The following is a 21,801-nucleotide window of genomic DNA, read 5'->3' on the forward strand; positions in this document are numbered from 1 at the left end:
AATGAGGAGGCTGCAGATAATGGCCATCTTACCCAGCTGGTTCTTCATCCCCATGAGCACAGAGTTCATGTGAGCTTTGGAAGCATAGAGCTTGCTCACAGCCTTCCTTGACCTGATCATCTCCTTGGCCAAAACTACACAGACGTCTTTCTGGCCCTTCTTGGCAGCATCTTTCACTGACCGTTTTACTTTTTCTTCTTCTCTTTGGATATCTAAATTTAGAACATAAGACAAAACACCAAAAAATTAAGGGTAAACCAGATTTATTGGCATTCAAATCCATTCTTATGGTGATCTAAATGGGTCTATTAAAAGGAAAACAGAGATGCCTGGGTAGCTCAGTCAGTGGAGGGTACAACTCTCAATTTTGAGGTTTTGAGTTCAAGCCCCATGTTGGGTGTAGAGATTACTTAAAAATAAACATTAAAAAAAATTTTTTTTGAGAGAGAGAGACAGAGCACGAGTGGGGGAGGAGTAGACGGAGAGGGAGACACAGAATCCGAAGCAGGCTCCAGACTCTGAGCTGTCAGCACAGAGCCCAACATGGGGCTTGAATACATTTACTATGAGATCATGACCTAAGCCAAAGTCAGACACTTAACTGACTGAGTCAACCAGGTGCCCCTTAAAAATAAAATCTTAAAAAAAAACTAAAAAGAAAAACAGAGAGGATGATTCAAACAAAATTAAAACAATTAATGTGATAGGTTTTCATTATTTCCAGAAACAACATTAAAGTAACTTAAGAGTAAACAGGTAAGTAAATCCTATTACATTAGGCAAAATTTCAAAACTGCCTTTCCAAGGCCTTTCTAACATTCATTGGTACTGTACTAAGGAACTTTAAACATACTATAAATGAGCTTTCTCTAATAATCAATAATGTTTCTACAATTATGGGAGTATAATCTCTGTACATTAATGATTTATAAAAACCTGCAACTTGAGGAAAACCCAAACATATTAAGGTCTCAAAACATCATCAACCAGAGGTAAGATACGTCTGTATTATATGCTTTATGAACAGCAGAGATACTTTTATTGTGGTAAAACACACATAACATAAATTTGCCATCTTAACCATTATTTTAAGTGTACAGCTAAGTGGTATTAAGCACATTCATTTTGTTGTGAACCATCACCACCATCCATCTCCAAAATTCTTTATAACTTTCAAAACTGAAACTCAGGCTGTGTGCCCAGGGTCATGGGGATCTGTCTCTTGCTTTAACAATGTACGTAGACAGAAAGGCCCCATACCATTTTTCTAGTTGCAATTTTTGGAATCATCTTCTCTGCCATCCTCCACCTGTGGGATCAGCCAATACCACATTTCCAGCTTAACTCCTTACCGCTATTAAACACAAGTGCCCAGATTCATCTGAAGTATTCCACTGAGGTTCTGAGATTCCTAAGAATCATTCCACCTTCAACTTCCTGGTCAACATTTACCTGTGTACCTCCTATACCTGCCTCTCCTGGGCTTCTATTTCAACTGCTAGAATGTGACTCAGCAGGGCCTGGGCCACTTCCTTCATAAGTGGGCACCTCGCATCTCTTGAAGATGAAAAATCAGCTCCCTCTTCCAGGAGGTGCAGAAGCCGCCTCAAGATCAGTGGGGTAAAAACTCCAGGGTTCTAGACAAGAACCTGAAGCAGGCCCCTTGGGATCTGAAAGCCAGGGTTCTGCCCACGCAGACCCCCCATATCTGAGACTTTTTGGAGAACCATTTCCTGGATGAGGAGGGGAAACTCAGGAGGATGGTGACCACCTGACTTGCCTGCGCAGGTTGGCCAGCCACCAGGCTGGGCAAAGGTCTCTTCGAAAGGCTCACTCCTCAAGCAAGACTAAGTCTGCATAGCCCAGCAGCCTCTGAAGGGATCCCTCTGGCACCCCCTTGGTGTCTGGGCTTCTGCCTGAGCCTCCCTGTGCAGCCACGAGGCAGCTTTCAACCACCCAAGAGCCCCACCCTGACCGTGTACCAAATGGAAACAATAATGTTTTTTGCAGCAAAAACAACAAAAAACCTCAAACTCAAACCCATTAAACAATGACATCCCATTCCCTCCTCCCATCACCCCCCCAGTAACCATCATCCAACTTTCTCCCTTTACGAATTTGACTACTCTAAGCACCTTATATAAATGGAATCATAGAGTATTTGTCTTTTTGTGGACTAGCTTATTTCACTTAGCATAACATCCTTAAAGTTCATCTGTGTTGTAGCATGTATCAGAATTTCTTTTTAAGGCTTTCCACTGCATGTATATGCCAATTTTGTTCATTAATGTATCAACAGGCATCTGGGTTGCTTTTAACTCTTAGCTATTGTGAATAATGACACTATGAACATAAGCATGCAAATATCTCTACAAGACCCTTTTCAAATTTTTTGTGTATATACCTATATTACCATAGACTGGGTGGCTTAAAAATCATAGATTTATTTCTCACAATTCTGGAGGCTGGAAAGTCCAAGATCAAGGTGCCAACAACCAATTTGGTTCCTGCTGAGAGCCTACTTCCTGGTTTGCAGACAGTTAGCTTTTTGCTGTATCCTGACATGGCCAAGAGACACAAAAATTCAGTCCACAGCATTCTGCTCTGCCCCCTCCCCCCGCCCCAAATTTATGTCCTTCTCACATGCAAAATGCACTCATTCCATCCCAACCACCTCAAGTGTCTTAACTCGTTCCAGCATCAACTTTAACTTCTCAAGTCCAAAGTCTCATCTAACGCCTAAAACTAATGTAACATGTGAGCCAACTATATTAAAAAATAAATTATATATAAAATATACAATCTACATTTTTTTCAACGTTTATTCATCTTTGAGAGAGAGACAAACAGAGCATGAGCAGGGAGGGGCAGACAGCGAGGGAGACACAAAATTCAAAGCAGGCTCCAGACTCTGAGCTGTCAGCACAGAGCCTGATGCGGGGCTCGAATTCATGAACCATGAGATCGCATGGCCTGAGCCAAAGCCAGATGTCACCCAAGTGCCATATATATACGCAATCTAAATCAGATATGGGTGAGACTCAAGGTATGATTGATCCTGAGGCAAAATTATTCTCCAGTTATGAACATGCAACAGGCATTCCAAAAGGGAGATATAGGGAAGGAAGGGGTGACAGTCCCAAGCAATTCCAAAACCTAGCAAGGCAAACAAACTCTAGAAGACCTTAAAAGTCAAGAATAATCTTCTTTGACTGAGTGCTCTGACTTCCAGACCCACTGAGGTGGCAATATCATCCTCATACTTTAGTGGGGTACCACCATGCTGTGACTTTCTGTAAAGGCTCCATCCAACCTAAGGCTCTGCTGGGTGGGGGAGTGGGGGGGGGGGGAGGGGAGGGCATACCACCAGGGGTCTACTAGAAGTCTTTCCCTACAGCTTTGATTAGAAGCAGTGTGGGTTACTAGAACCAAGATGGTAGCTCTGATGATCTCTGAATCAGCTTTTGAGACATTCTTTCCTTGAAGAACAGTGCAAGTTTGAAGCCTAATGGTCTGTTTTATTGTCCTGTCCTGCAGAATTTAAGTCTGACAGCCTTCGTTCATTCTGACCTGTATCTATCTCCTTCAGTCCAAATTGGCAGTAATCTTGCTGGGGTCACTGAAGAAGTCCATGGTTAACACACATTCTAATCTCTTTATCAAATGGTTGGTCAGTCATACCCTTGTGTCTTCTTCTAAACATGCTTTCTCATTTTTTGCAGTATGTACAGATTGAGACTATTCTAAATCTTTAAGTTCTGTTTCCTTTTTGTTTAACGATTCCTTCTTTGAAATAAGTGAAGTCAGCAAGGTTGCCTGATAAAATACACAGAAATCAGCTACATTTATATACATTGATAACAAAGTGGCAGAAAGATGAATTAGGAAAACAATTCCATTTACAATTGCACCAGAAAGAATAAAATTCCTAGGAATGAACTTTACCCAGGAAGTGAAAGACCTGTACTCTGAAAACTATTAAAACAATGATAAAAACAATGAAGATGATACAAACAAATGAAAATATATTCATTCCATGCTTGTGGACTGGAAGAATATTAAAATGTCTATACAATACAAAGCAATCTGCAGATTCAATGCAATCCTTATTAAAGTACCAACAGCATTTTTCACAGAACTAGAACAAATAATACTAAAATTTGTATGCAACCACATAAGACCCTAAAAAGCCAAAGCAACCCTGAGAAAAAAGAATAAAGCTGGAAGTATCATAATCCCAGGTTTCAAGATATAGTACAAAGCTATAGTAATCAAAACCCTATGCTACTGGCACGTGCGCACGCACACACACACACACACACACACACACACACACACATACGACATATAAACAAATGGAACAGAATACAGAGCTGAGAAATAAACCCAAACTTATATAGTCAATATATGACAAAGGAGGCAAGAATATACAATGGGGAAGACACTGTTTTTAGTAAATGGTGCTGGGAAAATTGGACAGCTACTTGCAAAAAAATGAGACGATACCACTTTCTAACATCATACACAAAAAAATAAAGTGGACTAAAGAACTAAACATGAGACCTGAAACCATAAAATTCCTAGAAGAAAACATAGATAGTAATTTTTTTTTACCATGGCCTTAGCAACATTTTTCTAGATAAGACTACTCAGGCAAGGGAAACAAAAGCAAAAATAAGTTATTAAGGCTACATCAAAATGAAAGCTTTTGCAAAGGAAGGAAATTGTCAACAAAAAAGCAACCTGCTAAATGGGAGAAGATCTTTGCAAATAATATATCTGATAGGGGTGAATATCCAAAGTATATAAAGAACTTAACATATCAACACTAAAAACACCCCAAAAAACAAAAAACCCACCCCAAACAAACCAATTAAAAAATGGGCAGTAGACCTGAATAGACATTTCTCTGAAGATCACCAACAAACACACAAAAAGATGCTCAACATTACTAATCATCAGGGAAATGCCAACCAAAACCACAATGAGATATCACCTTACACCTGTCAGAATGGCTAGAATCAAAACAACAAGAAATAACAAGTGTTGAAGAGGATGTGGAGAAAAGAGAACCCTCATGCACTGTTGGTGGGAATGTAAATTGGTGCAGCCACCGTGGAAAAGAGTGGTGGTTCCTCAAAAAATTAAAAACAGAAATACTATTTGATCCAGTAATTCCACTACTGGGTATTTACCCAAAAACAACAAAAATACTAATGTGAAAAGACATATGCACCCCTCTGTTTATTGCAGCATTTACACTAGCCAAGATAAAGACAGAATAGAAAGATGTAGATAATAGAAAGATAAAGATAATAGAAAGATATCTCTTCTGATAAAGGCACTAAATCCCATTCATAAAGGATCCACCTTCATGGCCTAATTACTTCCCAAAGCCCCACTTCCTCCAAATACTGTCACACTGGGGATGAAGGCTTGAACATATGAATTTTGGGAGCAAAACAAACATTGAGTCCATAGTAATACTCAAAAGCAGAACTGTGGAATCACATGGTAATTCTATTTTTAACTTTTTGAGGAATAGTCATACTGTTTTCCACAGCTGTTGTGCCATTTTACATTCCCACCAACAGTGACCACTGGCTTAAATTTCTCTACATCGTTGCCAACACTTGTTTTCCATTTTGTTTTAATTGATAGCAGCCATCCTAATGGGTGTGAGGTGTTATCTCTTTGCGGTTTTGATGTGCATTTCCCTAATGATCTGTGATTTTGAACATTTTTTCATGTGCTTATTGACCACTTGTGCATTTTCTTTGGAGAAATATTCTAAAAGCCTGAAAGTCTATTCAAAACCTTTACAAATTTTTGGATAGGGCTATTTTTTAGTTGTTGAGTTTTAAGGGCTTTATATATATGTTCTGGATATTAATCCCTTATCAGATATATGATTTATAAATATTTTCTACCATTTGGTGGGTTACCTTTTTACTGTTACTGTTTCTACTATGTATTTTGAGTCACAAAAATCTTTGATCTCCATAAAGTCCAGTTTGTTATATATTTTTTTTGTTGCCTGTAGTTTTGGGGTCAAATCTAAAAAATCACTGCCAAATCCAGTATCATGACGCTTTTGCCCTATGTTTTCTTCTAGGGATTTCAGTTTTAGCTTTTACATGTAGGTCTTAATTTTGAGTTAATTTTTGTATATGGTATTAAGTAGGGGTCCAACTTCATTATTTTGCATGTGAATGTCCAGTTCTCCCAGCCCCATCTGCTGAAAAGACTCTTTTCCCCAGTGAATGGTCTTGGCACCCTTGTCAAAAATCATTTGGCCATATATGTAAGGATTTATTTCTGGGCTCTCAATTCTATTTCATTGGTCTTTATGACTGTCTTCATGCAGGTACTACACTGTTTATTTATAGTTTTGTAGTAAGTTTTGAAATGAGAGAGTGTGAGTCCTCTAAATTTGTTCTTTTTCAAGATTGTTTTAGCTCTTCCCTGGGATTCTATATGAATTTTAAAGTGGATTTTTCTATTTCCGAAAAAAAGTCTTTGGGATTTTGAAAGGGTTTACATTGAATCTGTAGATCACATTGGGTGCTATTGATATCTTAACAATGCTAAGTATTCCAATCCATGGACACAGAATGTCTTTCCATTTACTTAGATATTTAATTTCTTTCAGTAATGTTTTTATAGTTTTCTTTTACAAGTTTTCCACCTCCTTGGCTAATTCCTAAGTATTTCACTCTTTTTGTTGCTACTGTAAATAGGACTGGTTTAAAAAAAATTTATTTTAATGTTTATTTATTTTTGAGACAGAGAGAGACAGAGCATGAATGGAGGAAGGTCAGAGAGAGAGGGAGACACAGAATTTGAAGCAGGCTCCAGGCTCTGAGCTGTCAGCACAGAGCCCGACGCGGGGCTTGAACTCACGGACCGTGAGATCATGACCTGAGACGAAGTCGGACGCTTAACCGACTGAGCCACCCAGGCACCCCAATAGGACTGTTTTCTTAATTTCTTTTTCAGACTATTCACTGTTAGTGTATAGAAATGCAGTTAATTTTTGTATGTTTTATATCCTAATTTGCTGAATTAACTTATTAGTTCAACAGTTTTGTTGTAGAATCTTTAGGGTTTTATACACATTAAGATTGTATTATCTGAAAAGAGATAATTTTACTTCTTCCTTTTCAGTTTGGATGCCTTTTCTTTCTTTTACTTAATTGCTCTGTTTAGAGATTCCAGTACTCTGTTGAGGAGAGGTAGCAAAGTCAGGCAATTGTTGCGGTGTTTCTAATGGTACAAAAAAAGCTTTCTTTCACCACTGAGTGTAATGTTTGCTGTGGATTTTTCACATATGGCTTTTATTATGTTGAGGTAATTTCCTTCTATTCCTATCAATGTTACCATAAAAGGGTGTCAAATTCTGTCAAATGTTTTTTCCATCAACTGAGATGATCATGTATTTTTTCCTTTATTTTATTGATGTGCTATATTACATTGGTTGATTTACATATATTAAACTATCCTTGCATTCCAGGAATCCAATTTTGCCATGGTGAATAATCCTCTTGAATTCTGTCTGCTAGTTGTTTTTTTTTTTTTTTCTTTTCTTTTTTGGTTATTTCTGCATCAGTGTCCATAAGAGATATTGGTCTGTAGTTTTCTTTTCCTGTAGTGTCATCTGGCTTTGGTATCAGGGAAATGATGGCCTTATAAAAGAACTTAAGTGTTTTCTTCTCAATTTTTTGGAAAAGTTTGATAAGAGCTGGGGTTAGTTCTTACAATGTTTGGTAGAAATCACCAGGGAATATATCAGATCTAGGACTTTTCTTTCTCAGGAGATTTTCGCTTACAGATTCAATCTCCTTACTAGTTACATCGGTTCAGATTTTCTCTTCATGTTTCAGTCTTGGTAGGTTTTGTGATTCTAGGAATTTGTCCATTTCATCTATATTATCCAATTCATTGATGTACAACTGTTCATAGTACCCCTATAATATATATTGTCAATTTTTTTTAGAATCGTAGTAGCACTCCCACTTTCATTTCCAATTTTAGGCATTTGAGTCTTCTTTCTCTCTCTTTTGTCCTTTTAGTCAGTGTAGCAAAGATTTGTCAATTTTATTGGTGTTTTCGAAGAACTCACTTTTGATTTCTTACTCTCTATTGTTTTTCTATTCTCCATTTATCTCTGCTCTAATCCTATTACTTCTTTCATTCTGCTATTTTTAGGTTAAGTTTCTTCTTTTTCTAATTCTGTAAGATGTAAAGTTAGGTTGTTGATTTGAGTTCTCCTTTTTTAATGTAAGCATTTTTACAGCTATAATTTCCCTCTGAGTACTGCTTTTGCTACATACCGTAAGTTTTGATATACTGTATTGTGATTTTCACTGATCTATAAATACTTTCTAGTTTCCCTTATGGTGTGTATCTGTCTACCTATCTATCTATCTATCTATCTATGATACAGATATAGATGTACATATCGTATATATACATATAGGCCCATATACTGTTTTGAGTGTGTTGGGGTACCTGGGTGACTCGGTCAGTTAAGCATCTGACTTCGGCTCAAGTCATGATCTCACTGTGAGTTCAAGCCCCACATCAGGCTCTGTGCTGACAGCTCAGAGCCTGGAGCCAGCTTCAGATTGTGTGTCTCCCTCTCTCTCTGCCCCTCCCTCGCTCACACTCTCTCTCTCTCTCAAAAATAAACATTAAAAAAAGAGTGTGTTAATTTCCCAATATTTGTGAATTTTCCAGTGTTCCATCTTCTGACTTCTACTCAACCTTGTGGTCAGAGAAGACACATTATATAACTATATTTTAAATTGATTGAGACTTGATTTTTGAACTAACATATAGTCTATTCTGAAGAATGTCCCATGAGCACTTGAGAAAAATATGTATTCTGTTGTTGGGTATTCTGTATAGGTCTATTAGATCTAATTGATTTATTATGTTATTCAAGTATTCTTATTTCCTTATTATTTTTTTAAGTTTATTTATTTATTTTGAGAGAGACAGAGACAGCACAAGCAAGGGAGGAGCAGAGAGAGGGGGAGACAGAGAATCCCAAGCAGGCTCCACATTGCCAGCATAGAGCCCAACATGGGGGTCAAACTCACAAAACTACAAGATCATGACCTGAGCAAAACCAAGAGTCAGATGCTCAACTGACTGAGCCACCCAGGCACCCCCCTTATTTACCTTATCTGGTTGTTCTATTCACTTTTGAGAGTAGGTTATTAAAGTCTCCAACTATTATTGTAGAATTACTTCCCCCTTTAGTTTTGTCAATTTTTGCTTCATATATTTTGACAATCTTTTCAGGGGCATAGATGTGTATAATTAATTGTTATATCCTCTTATTCTACTGAAACTGTTAATAACATATAATGTCCTTCTTTGACTCTTCTTTTTTATTTAAAGTTTGTTTTGTGTAAATATAGCAACCTCCACTCTCTTTTGGTTACCATTTCCATGGATTATCTTTTTTTGTCCTTTCACTTTCAACCTATTTGTACTTTTGGATCTAAAGTGATTAAGTCTCAGGGTCACCTAAGTGGATCACTCAGTTGAGCATCTCTTGATTTTGGCTCAGGTCATGATTCCAGGTTCATGGGCTCCAGTCCCCTGTTGGGCTCCATATTGAGTGTGGAGCCTGCTTAAAATTCTGTCTCTCCCTCTGCCCCTCTCCCTTATTCACACTCTCTCTCTAAAGTAAAAGAAAATAAAGTAAGTCTATTGCAGACAGCATAGAGTAGAATCATTTTTTAAAAATTCCATTCTGCCAGGGTGCCTGGGTGGCTCAGTCAGTTAAGCGTCCGACTTCAGCTCAGGTCATGATCTCGCAGCCCATGAGTTCAAGCCCCGCGTCTGGCTCTGTGCTGACAGCTCAGAACCTGGAGCCTGCTTTGGATTCTGAGTCTCCCTCTCTTTCTGTCCCTTCCCTCCTCTTGCTCTCGCTCTCAAAAATAAAAATAAATAAACATTAAAAAAAATACATTCTGCCAAACTCTGTCTTTCAACTAAAGATTTAATCCATTTACATTTAATTACTGATATGAAGGGGCCTACTTTTGCCACTTGTTGTATTTTTCTGTAGGCCTTACAGCTTTTTAATTTCCTGCATTAATGTCTTCTTTTGTGTTTACTCATTTCTTTTTTCATAATGGAACTTTTCAAATCCCTTTTCATTGGCTTTTTGGTATAATGTATAGCTATTTTCTTTGTGATTACCATGGATATTACACTTAATATCCTAAAGTTATAACACTAACTTGAATTCATATGAGCTTAACTTCAATAGTATACAAAAACATTACTTGTATACAGCTCTGTCCCTACCCCCATTCAGTTACTGATGTCACTGAAGTACATTTTCTGTACTGTGAGTTCAAACACATATTTTTTTTTTTAATGCTCAAGTCTCCTAAATCATGTAGAAAACAAAAACAGATATACGATCAAAGTTACAAAAATGCTAGCTTTTGTAATTGTCCATGTATTTACCTTTAACAGAAATATCTATTTTTTCACATGGCTTTAAGTTACTGTCCTATTTTAATTTCAACCGAAAGGACACCCTATAGCACTTACTGCTAGGTTGGTCTAGTGGTTAACAAATTCCCTCAGTTTTTGTTAAAACTGACAGTTTTGTTAAAACTTCCTTTGTTAAAAGGAAGTTAATTCTGATTCATGCTATATAACATGGATGAATGTTGAAAACATTATTATGATAAGTAAAATAAGTCAGGCACAAAGGGACAGATATTGTTTGATTCCACTTATATGAGGTACCTAGAATAGTCAAATTATACATAGAAACAGAAAGTAGAACAATGGTTACTAGGGAATTTGGTATCCATCGTGGGGGGAAAGAAAGTTATTGTTTAATGTGTACAGAGTTTCAGTATGGGAAAAAGGAAACGTTTGGAAAATGGATAGTGGTAAAGGGTTCCACAGCAGTGTGAAAGTACTTAATGTCACTGAACGGTATACTTAAAACTAGTTTTGTATTAGGTATACTTGACTTTATAAGAAATAAATCAATACAACATCAACAGGAAAAGTATGATCCATTCATAAATAAGTATTTTTGTACAAATACAAGTACAGATATAAGTTTCAGATATATCTGAAAGGATGATCACCAAAATATTTGTGGTATTATGTGTGGGTGGTAGAATTTCAGGGTGGTTTTAACTTTCCTATTTATACTTTTCTGCATCGATATGTATATTATTACTTTTATACTCATGGGGAGAGATATAGATACCAAACTATTTTCATTTGAGAAGGGGGCAATGTATATGGTCTAAATTCATTCTAGTATTGTCTATGATGAGTACTCTAAGTGTATTAAACATCTAACTGAAAGCTAAAACTCTGGACTACATGAGTTCTCCATAAGAAGATGAGAACTACTTGTACTTATACTTTGCTTTATTGAGGTTACTATTGTTTTTCTCTTTAAACTTTTTTTTCAAGTAGATCATACACACAGAAAAGCATACATTACTGTAGAGATATACAAATTTTCACAAATTAAACACACCTATGTAACCACCATATCAAGAAACAAAGTATTACAAAAGTCTCTTTATGTCTGCCTTAATGCACCATGCCCCCAAGGGTAACCAGTACTCTGACTTCAAGACCATAGCTTAATTTTGCAGATTCTAGGTTTTGCACTGGTATTTTTTACAAAATCTATTCACCTTGACTGCTAATATAAAACCAAATGAAAGACAAGTCTTTCTATGATAAATTTTTATAAGCAAGTAACATTTATTTTATTAATGTTTATTTTGAGGGGGGCGGGTGGAGAGAATCCCAAGCAGGCTCCTGGCTCAGTGCAGAGCCTGACTTGGGGCTTGATCTCCATCCCATGAACTCTGAGATCATGACCTGAGCCAAAATCAAGAGTTAAGCATAACAGACTGAGCCACTCAGGCATGAAAATTCAGTAATTTTTAAAAGAAATTTTAAAAAGAAAAAACTTATATTTACTTACATATTTATTATTTCCAGCATGCTTCATGCCTCTGGGTAGATCCCAGTTTGTATCTTGTATAATTTTCCTTCAGCTCACGACTTCCTTTAACATTGCTTGTACTGTAGATTTCCTGGCAGCAAATTCTCTTGGCTTTTGTATAAAAATGGCTTTGTTTCACCTCCACTTCAGAATGCTATTTTAACTGGATATAGAATTCTAGGATAATGTTGAGTTCTTTTCTTTCTTTCAGCACATTAAAGATGTTTTGGTTTGGGGTGCCTGGGTAGCTCAGCTGGTTGAGCATCTGACTACTGATTTCATTTCAGTTCAGGTCACGACCCCAGAGCCTGGGAGAGCCCTGAGTTGGGCTCCAAACTCAGTGTGGGGCCTGCTTAAGAATCTTTCCCTCTCTCTGCCCCTCTCCCCTGCTCGTTCTCTGTCTCTAAAAATAATTAAAATAATTTAAGAAACAGGAAAAAAAGATGTTTTGGTTTGCATTGCTTCTGAAAGAAAATTTTAATCATCCTTATCGTTTTTTTTTGTTTTTGTTTTTGTTTTATTTATTTTTGGGACAGAGAGAGACAGAGCATGAACGGGGGAGGGGCAGAGAGAGAGGGAGACACAGAATCGGAAACAGGCTCCAGGCTCCGAGCCATCAGCCCAGAGCCTGACGCGGGGCTTGAACTCACGGACCGCGAGATCGTGACCTGGCTGAAGTCGGACGCTTAACCGACTGTGCCACCCAGGCGCCCCTATCGTTTTGTTTTTTAATGTGATTTTTTTCTCGGACTGTCTTCTCTCTTCATTGTTAACTTTTAGTAATTTGAATATGACATGCTGTGGTATGTTTTTGTTTGTATTATCCTTGACACATGACACCACTTGATATTGTTCCACAGGTCACTGATGCTGTGTTCATACATATTTTCCTTTACTTTTTTTCCCTCTGTATTATAGTTTAGATAGTTTGTACTACTTACTTTCACTGATCTTATTTTTTATACTGTCTTATGTGCTTCTTTAACTCATGCAGTGAAGTTTTCATTTTATTTCAATTTATTTCTAAATCCTAGAAGTTCCATTTTATTCTTTTCTGTATCTTCTATTTATCCCATTATATCCATGTTTTCCTTTAAATTCCTTAACATATTTATAATAGCTGTTTAAATGCTTGTCTGCTTTTTCAATCACCCCTTTTTTTCTGGGTCTATTTGTATCACCTGATTTTTTTTCCTGATTCTGGGTCACACTTTACTGCTTCTTTCTAGTCATTTTTCATGGGATGTTGGGCACTCTAAATGTTTCATTTTAAGTGTCTGAATTTTTTGGTCTTTCTTTAAAGAGCATTCACCTTTATTGGCATTTAAGCTGTCTGCAGATCAGCTTTCAAGAACTTTTTTTCTGGTTTACTTTTGAGAGAAAGAGAGCGAGAGAGAGAGCAAGCGCACACATGAGCGGGGGAGGGCCCCAGAGAGAGGGAGACAGAGAATCCAAAACAGGCACCGTGCCATCAGCGCAAAACCTGACATAGGGCATGAACCCATGAACCAAGAGTTCATGAGATCATGCCCTGAACCAAAGTCGGATGCTCAACTAACTGAGCCACTCAGGTTTAGGCCCTAAGAACTGTTTTTAAGCTTTGCTGGTGAGGGCTTATGGTTGCCTTTAATCTAGGCCTGCCTTAGCCTTAATATTAAAACGTGATCTTTCTGGGTTCTCTACTGAATGTCCAAGATGTTCAACAAAGTCTCTTTCCTGTGTCTTATCAGAACTCTACCATCTCTCAATTTTGTTAGCTCTAAGAATTGTTTAGCTTATAGTGTATTTGTTTTGTCCCCAGTAATTGTTCTTTGCCTAGCCTCTTGAAATCTCATTCTAAGTATGCAGAGCTTAGAATTCAGCCAAAGACTCAATGGTACACTGTGTAGGCATTTAGAGCTTTCTCTGGGTACTGCCCCTCTCTCTGATATTTTGCTCCACAAATTCCAGTCACTACAGCCTCCCTGAACCCTGACCTCTGCCTCCTCAACCCCAAGACCACCATGCTCTGCTTAGAATTTCCTTCCATATGCTACGATCAGAAAGTTTCTCCAGGCTGAAAATTAGGACCATATTAAGATTCTCTTTGTGGGGCACCTGGGTGGCTCAGTCGGTTGAGCATCTGACTCTTGATTTCAACTCAAGTTATGATCTCATGGTTCATGCAATTGAGCCCCATGTTGGACTCTATGCTGACAGCATAGACCCTACTTAGGATTTTCTCTCTCCCTCTGCCTCTCCCCCCTGACCCAACTCTCTCTCAAAATAAATAAACTTAAAAAAAAAAAAAAAAAAGACTCTCTTTGTTTCCCTCTTCCTGGGGGGGAAAAAAAATCCTTTGCTGTCAGTTGTCCAAGGTTTGAAAACCGAAGTTTCACAGAATTTGTCCAGTTTTTTTTCTTTATTTATGATGGAAGCGCAAATCTAAAATCATTACTCCATCATGGCTGGGAATAGAATTTCCTGTTCCAATTCCTTTCTTGAGGAAGTGATATACTGGAATACCCTGCTGGTATTTTCTCTAATTATGAAAGTGTTAAAAATCATAAAAGTTTTAAATATTACTATCTCTTTGCAAGTCACTTTAATTTTAAGTTGTACTTTACAACAACATTTAGAAATATATTTTCCTTGTGGGGCACCTGGGTGGCTTAGTAGGTTAGGTGTCTAACTTGGGCTCAGGTCACGATCTCGTGGTTCAGGAGTTCAAGCCCCACATCAGGCTCTCTACTGTCAGCACAGAGCCTGCTTCAGATCCTCTGTCCCCCTCTCTCTAACTCTCCCCTACTGGTTCTCTCTCTCTTTCAAAATAAATAAGTACACTTTAAAAATATATTTTAAAAAAGAAAGAAATATATTTTCCTCGGGGTGCCCAAGCCTGGGTTGTTCAGTCAGTTGAGCATCCGACTCTTGATTTTAGCTCAGGTCAAACTCACAGTTTGTGAGTTCGAGCCCCACATCTGGCTCTCTGTTGTCAGCACAGAGCCTGCTTCAGATACTGTCTCCTGCTCTCTCTGCCCCTCCACTCCCACCCCGCCCCCTCAAAAATAAACAAACATTAAAAAACTTTTTTTAATGTATTTTCCTCAATTTATAGCTATGCTAAGATAAACAAAAGAGTGATGAAAATGGAATTGCACTGCATTCCTTACCCACAATTTAACATGAATTTCATAAGATCATTTCTTCATAGGTAAGACGAGGTTTCTTTACTTCCTTTTTGCAATGGCTTAAAACACAACTGTTTCTTTTACAATTCTAGTGGCCAAAATTCTAAAATTAAAGTGTTGGAAGGACTGTGTTCTTCTGGAAGCTTCAAGGAATAATCAATTTCCTTGCCTTCTCTAGCTTCTAGAGGACAACTGCATGGCTCATGACCTCCTTCTCCATCTTCAAAGGACATTACCTTAACATCTGGTTCCATGGCCACATCTCCTTTTTTCTCACTTTTTCTCAACATCTTATTTCCTTCTTGTAAGGCTCCTTGTGATTACACTGGACCCACCCAGACACCCAGGATAATCTCTCCACCTGATGATCCCTAATTTGATCACATCTGCAAAGTCCCTTTTGTCACATAAGTGACATATTTACAGATTCTTGAGATTCGAAAGTAGACATCTTTGGAAGGTCTTTATTCTATCCATCACAGTATGTGAGCACCAGCTTTATTTCCAACACTAACCTAATCTCTAGGAAGTCAGAGATAATGAACATAGCCCCTTGAATAGCTGAATTGAAGGCCAGAGGAAAGACTTAGCTCTTATAAAACGTATATGCTTTTCTTACAATGATTAGAAAGCAAAATGATTAGGACAGCTATAAACAATTCATATAAGAATAAACTATGTCTTACAATAGGTAGATGCAGTTTATTTTTATGAACTAATACAAAATACACCAAAAGGGTAAGGAATAGGAGACATAAAATTATAATTTACCTCGTATTTGCCTGTCAACAACTCTCATTTCCTTTCTTATCTTCAATGACCATTCATTGACCTGGGAAAAATTTTAGAAAAGGAATTAAAACAAAAGCCAAAACTCCTAATTCACCAAATTTTAAAGAATTTTGTGTTCACTCTACATTTATTCCAGACACAATCCAGACACAAAATCAGTAAATCCGTTTTCAAACAAAAGCTTTAGGGACAAATTCTATTTTTCTTCCATGTTTTTATTCACAGTACATAGAAGTCCCAAGGTATTTAAAGATTCTTATCTGAATGCAGGCAGTAAGAAGCACTTTACAGAAGACCTCAGAAAGAGTTCAACACCCTGCAGGTACATCAACATTTTTCAAAAGGTGCACAGGCATAAATAGATAGGTTTTAAGGGCATCAGAAGATTTTCAACATCTAAACGTAACTATTTCAAAACTTGCTCTGCCTGTGTCACCTTTTCCTTCCCCTTTCTAACAATGTTTTTTTTTTTCATTTTACAAACAACAGAAATTCCTCTGACCTATGTCTCTTATTACCATGATATATTTCCCTCAGAGGCAAAAACCTCTAAAGCACTAAATATAGGGCCAGCTGGAAATACTAGTGTAGGTATTGAGGAAACACTAAACTACTCTAATGACTATCAAATTCTTAAGCAACTGAAGTGTTTTCTAATTCTTCAGTTGCAAAAAAAATACGAAGGAAAATCTGAGTTGTCAGCTGATGAACCATTAAAACTAAATTTACATTACATCACTTTACGCTCTTTGGCATACAATAATTTCAAAGAACTCGGGAACAATGAAATAATAAAACTTCCATTACCATCTATTTATATTAACAATGTTTCTCAACATTAGAGTCTAATGAAACATAAAATAGGGCTTTCTTCCGGTTGTGGCACCTTGTGATGAGGCTCTCTTGGCCATACCCGTAGCCAGTGCCGTCCACAGGCTCTCTGCAGTTGGCACAGGTCTTTGGAGGCAGGAGGATGGTCACAGGTGTGGCACACTGCAATTGGGGCACCAGCCTCATTAGGTGAATGGGCGATCCCTGGAGATGGTCCAACTAGGCATGCTGCAATACAAGCTACTGAAACCTGCCCTGCTTCTGGGCAAGGAGCGACTCGCTGGCATGCACCTCTGTGTCTGTACAGAGGGTGGTGGTCACATGGCACAGATTCACACATTCGGTCCACCTCCAAGCCATGGTGGCCTAGTACTAAAAATAGGTGATTAGGCTTCCAAGGAAAGACATCCTCATCTGGTGTGACTGGCCCCTACTGGTAGCTGACCTCCATCTCTGCCAATCCAAAAAGTTTGCCTGTGATCACTACCAGAAATCCAACCAATAAGCCCATGATAAGCATCAGGTTTCACCTTTATAATAAACAATGGCTGTGGGATTTTAAATTAAAAATAATAAATAAAATGGGAATAGAAATGATGCTTAACCTTGTAGTATTCATCCATGGGCACATGAACTAAATGGCATTAAAAAATTCTATACAATTAAAAGAAGATGTAGTTCCAATAAATTTCACTTTTTAATGATTTCATTAAAATCATTAACAAAATCTGTACAAAATTTATTTTGCAACAACTATAATAACTCCAACCAAGAAGAAGAAAGTAAACAGTAAAGGACTTAAAACCATATGGATATAAACTTTTTAAAATTTTAACAGGTTTATAGGCATTTTTTAGGTAAAATTCACATTACAATTAGTCATTTCAAAATACACAATTCAGTGACACTTAGTGCCTTCACAGTGTTTTGCAATCAACTCTCTCCAGTTTCAAAACTTCTTTAACATGTCAGAAGAATACACCATACCCTTTAAATGATCTCTCCCTATGTCCTCTTTCCCCATTCCCTGGCAACCACTAATTTGCTCTCTTTTGATCTGCTTATTTTTACTATTTCATATAAAAGGGATCACACAATATGTAGTCCTTTGTGCCTGGCTTCTTTCATTTAGTACAGTGTTTGGGGGTTTGAAGTATCAATACTTCAGTACTTTTCATGGCTGAGTAATATTCATCGTATGTATACACCACAACTTGTTCACTCATACATCCTTTGATGGATATCTAGGTTGTTTCTGTCTCTTAGTTACTATGCTGCCATGAACATTCGTATACAAGTATTTATGAGAATTCCTATTTTCAGTTCTTTGGAATATAGATCTAGGAGTAGAATTGCTGCATCATATGGTGATTCTATGTTTATCTTTTTTAGAAACTCCCCAACTATTTTAGAAAGAAGCTTCACCATTTTACATTCACTCCAGCAATGTTCAAGGGTTATTTCTCCACGTCCTTACCAACACTTGTTACCCTCCATTTTTTTTATTACCGCCAATCTGTTGGACCTGCGGAAACGGTATCTCATTGTGGTTTTGATTTGCATTTCTTTAATGACCAGTGAAGTTAAATATCTTTTCATGTGCTTGTTGGCCATTTTGGTATCTTCTTTGGAGAAACACCTATTCATGCCTTCTTTCCATTTTTTTAAGTTTTGCTGTCTTGTTGTTGCTGGTTGTATGAGTTCTTTTACATTCTGACAGTAGAACCTTATCAGATATGTCATTTACAAATATATTCTCCCATCCTATAGCTTACCTTTTCACTTTCTTGATAATGTCCTTTGATGCATGAAAGCTTTTAATTTTGATGAATTTCAATTTGTCTATTTTTGCTTTTGGTGCTTGTGCTTCTGGTGTCATAGCTGAAAATCCATTGCCAGATATAAGGTCATGAAGATTTATCCCTATGTTTTTATCTAAGAATTTTATGGTTTTCTAAGAGCTTTAACTTAATTTCTATATATGGAATGATGTATGAGTCCAGCTTCATTTCTCTACTTGTGAATATCCATTTGTCCCAGCACCATTTGTTGAAAAGACTACCCACTATTAAATGGTCTTAGCACCCTTGCAGAAAATCAACTGGCCGTACATGTATGGGCCTATGTGTCTATCCTTATACCAATACCACCCTGTTTACATTACTATAGCTTCATAGTAACTTCTGAAATCAGAAACTGAATTCTCCAAATTTGTTTTTCTTTTTCAGTATTGTTTTGGCTATTCAGGGCCTGTTGTATTACATATGAAATTTGAGAATCAACTTTTCCTTTTGAAATTTTGATAGGTATTGTATTGAACCTGCAGATTGCTTTGGGTGGTCCTGCCATCTTAACAGCATTAAGTCTTGCAATCCATGATTCTGAAATTTCTTCCAGCAATATTTTGTAGTTTTCAGTGTATAAATATTTTGCTTCGTTGGTTAAACTTATTCCTCAATATTTTGTTCTTTTAGATACCTTTGTAAACAAATGTTTTTCTGTATTTCCTTTTAAGAGTTTTCATTGCAGGTGTAAAAACTACAACTAATTATTTTATAATTGTCTTGAAACCTGAAAATTTGCTGAATTCACTTAATAAGTATCTTGTACATGGGATTCTTTGGGAGTTTTCTATGTATGGAACCATGCCATCTACAAATATAGTTTTACTTCTTCCTTTTCAATGTGGATATCTTTTATTTATTTTTCTTGCCTAAGTACTCTAGCTAAAACTTCTAGTACAATATTGAACAGTAGTGGCAAAAGCAGGTATCTTTGTCTTGCTCCTAATCTTAGAAAAAAAGCTTTCAGTCTTTCACAATTTACTACATAGTTAGCTGTAGTTTTCCATAAATGCCCTTTATTTATCATGTTAAGAAAGCTCTCTTCTATTCCTAGTTGCTGAGCATTTTTCTCATAAGAGGTATGTATGTATTTTATTACAAGTATAATAGGATGACTTAAATTATTTCAAGCATAGAAGTATCACATTAGGAGAAATTCATGTGGTGAAAGTAGAATGGAAACAAACTGCAATTCTCTTTTGAAGAAGAAAGAGAATAATTAAAAAATGCCTGACTATAAATAAGAATGTGTGCATGTATGTTTCAAATGAATACTGATGGGGATCAAATTGTGTGATGCTTTTAAAAGAGTGATGTAACAATTTTACGGTATTTACAATATGCCAAAAATTACATCCTGTGCAACTTTACTTAAAATTGTAACAAATATTAAATATTGATTTATAACTGTCCAAAAGGGTACACAAGTTGTCAAAATTATTTTAAGAGATATAGGAAGAAATTTGAAGACACTCTTATAATCTAACCAGAACTTCAGAACCAGCAGGAAAGGAAACCCAAGACTCGTACATTCATTCAAACGTTTACTGAGTACCTGCTCAATGTGCTAGCGATATAGCAGGAGACAACGACTCCACCTTATGAACTTACATTCTAATAAGGAAAAAGACAGTAAGCAAATAAACAAGTAAATACTCTGTCACAAAACGAGTGCTACGGAGAAAATGAAGCAAGGAAAATAGGATGAGAGCAGTGGCGGGGGAGGTTTGCTATTTTTTATAGGGTGATGGAAGAGAGCTCAACTACTAAGGTGACTTTTGAGCAGAGACCTCAAAAAGTTTGTAAGGGAACCACGTGACTATCCACTATGGTGGACTGGGGAGGAGGTGAGGAGAAAGGGGCTGTAATATTTTACTCAGCAAAAACAAAAACCACTAAAGGACCTAGGCAAAACAGTGTCCTTTTCTATAGACTAAGAGGATGGAGTACAAAAATAAATGTGGCTAAATAATGTTTGTCTGAACTGGCAACATTGATGGGTAAAGCTATTTGATTCAAGTTGCAAGAAAAAAACATTTACGTCTATTATATTATAGCAATGAGTTTTGTAAGGCAGCAAGTTATTCCTAATCTGGTATTATAAAGCTAAACATAAATTTTAGATTTTTATTTTCATGGGTCAAAATATTGATTAGTTCCTATTATTTCTGCTTTCAACTGCTAATCCCTGAGGATAGCCAATCAAGTGGAAGCAATGCACCCATGAAGAGTACCAACTTGTAGCAGTTACTAAAATTCCAGGAACCACACCTAGGATAAGTTTCACAATTCAAATTTAAGCCTTAAAATGAGGCAGAATGAACCAGTGCAGTGATTCTTAAACTTGTTTTTAGAGCAAAATCTTTCAAATAAATCTTTCAAATAAATAAACATATAACTTCACAAATACAAGAAGTATTATGCCAACACACACTTATCATATAGGATCACATTCAAAATTAGTACTACTATGAAGTAAGTAAATGAGAACAGCCTATCTGTATTGATGAAAGACAAAACTTTAAATTAGTTGTTACAGTGTTATAACAACCTTAGCATCCAGTTTATTTCCAGATTTTGCTTACATGTCCAGTATCGAGAAAAAAAAATTTTTAACGTTTACTTATTTTTGAGACACACACACACACACACACACACACACACACACAGTGTGAGCAGGGGAGGGGCAGAGAGAGAGGGAGACAGAATCCGACGCAGGCTCCAGGCTTTGAGCTGTCAGCACAGAGCCCAACATGGGGCTTGAACCCACGAACCATGAGATCATGACCTGAGACAAACTTGGGACACTTAAACCACTGAGCCACCGAGGTGTCCCAGAGAAAATTTTAATTCAAAAAGATAAGAAGCTATCAACTTATTACTACAGCTATTTACAGTTTATCTTTCAACTGAAGCTTATCCATTGCTTAAATAAATCCAGAAGCTTAAAATAAAAGTCATTAAAAACTGGTTGTTTCAAAGTTTCTCATTATATAAATGTTTAACTGCTCATATTCCTTAAGGGGTGAGTACTCAAATCTAATACAATACATGGCAATGGTGAAATATCTTTTGTAAAAATCCATTGTTACATTGTTTATAGTAGGCAAAAGACTAGAAATGTCTAAATGTATATCAAAAGAACACT

The 21,801-nt window shown here is 36.9% G+C and overlaps 1 protein-coding gene across 3 annotated transcripts in view; it reads right to left on the bottom strand.

Moving 5' to 3' along the window:
* The window catches only part of LOC102968174 (charged multivesicular body protein 3), a 102,417-nt gene that overhangs the window by 15,376 nt on the left and 65,240 nt on the right, over nt 1–21,801 (bottom strand). For 2 of the 3 annotated variants that reach the window (XM_007082315.2, XM_007082313.3), the window contains 2 exons: nt 15,958–16,018; nt 33–212 (listed from right to left, as the gene is read on the bottom strand). In XM_007082315.2, coding sequence (XP_007082377.1) covers nt 33–212; nt 15,958–16,018 — 241 coding nt within the window. Of the gene's footprint in view, nt 1–32; nt 213–15,957; nt 16,019–18,584; nt 18,691–21,801 lie in introns of all 3 variants that reach the window. The other variant, XM_042981913.1, reaches the window with a different exon arrangement.

The sequence above is a fragment of the Panthera tigris genome, chromosome A3, assembly GCF_018350195.1.
Source record: "Panthera tigris isolate Pti1 chromosome A3, P.tigris_Pti1_mat1.1, whole genome shotgun sequence".
In the NCBI taxonomy this organism is placed as follows: domain Eukaryota; kingdom Metazoa; phylum Chordata; class Mammalia; order Carnivora; family Felidae; genus Panthera; species Panthera tigris.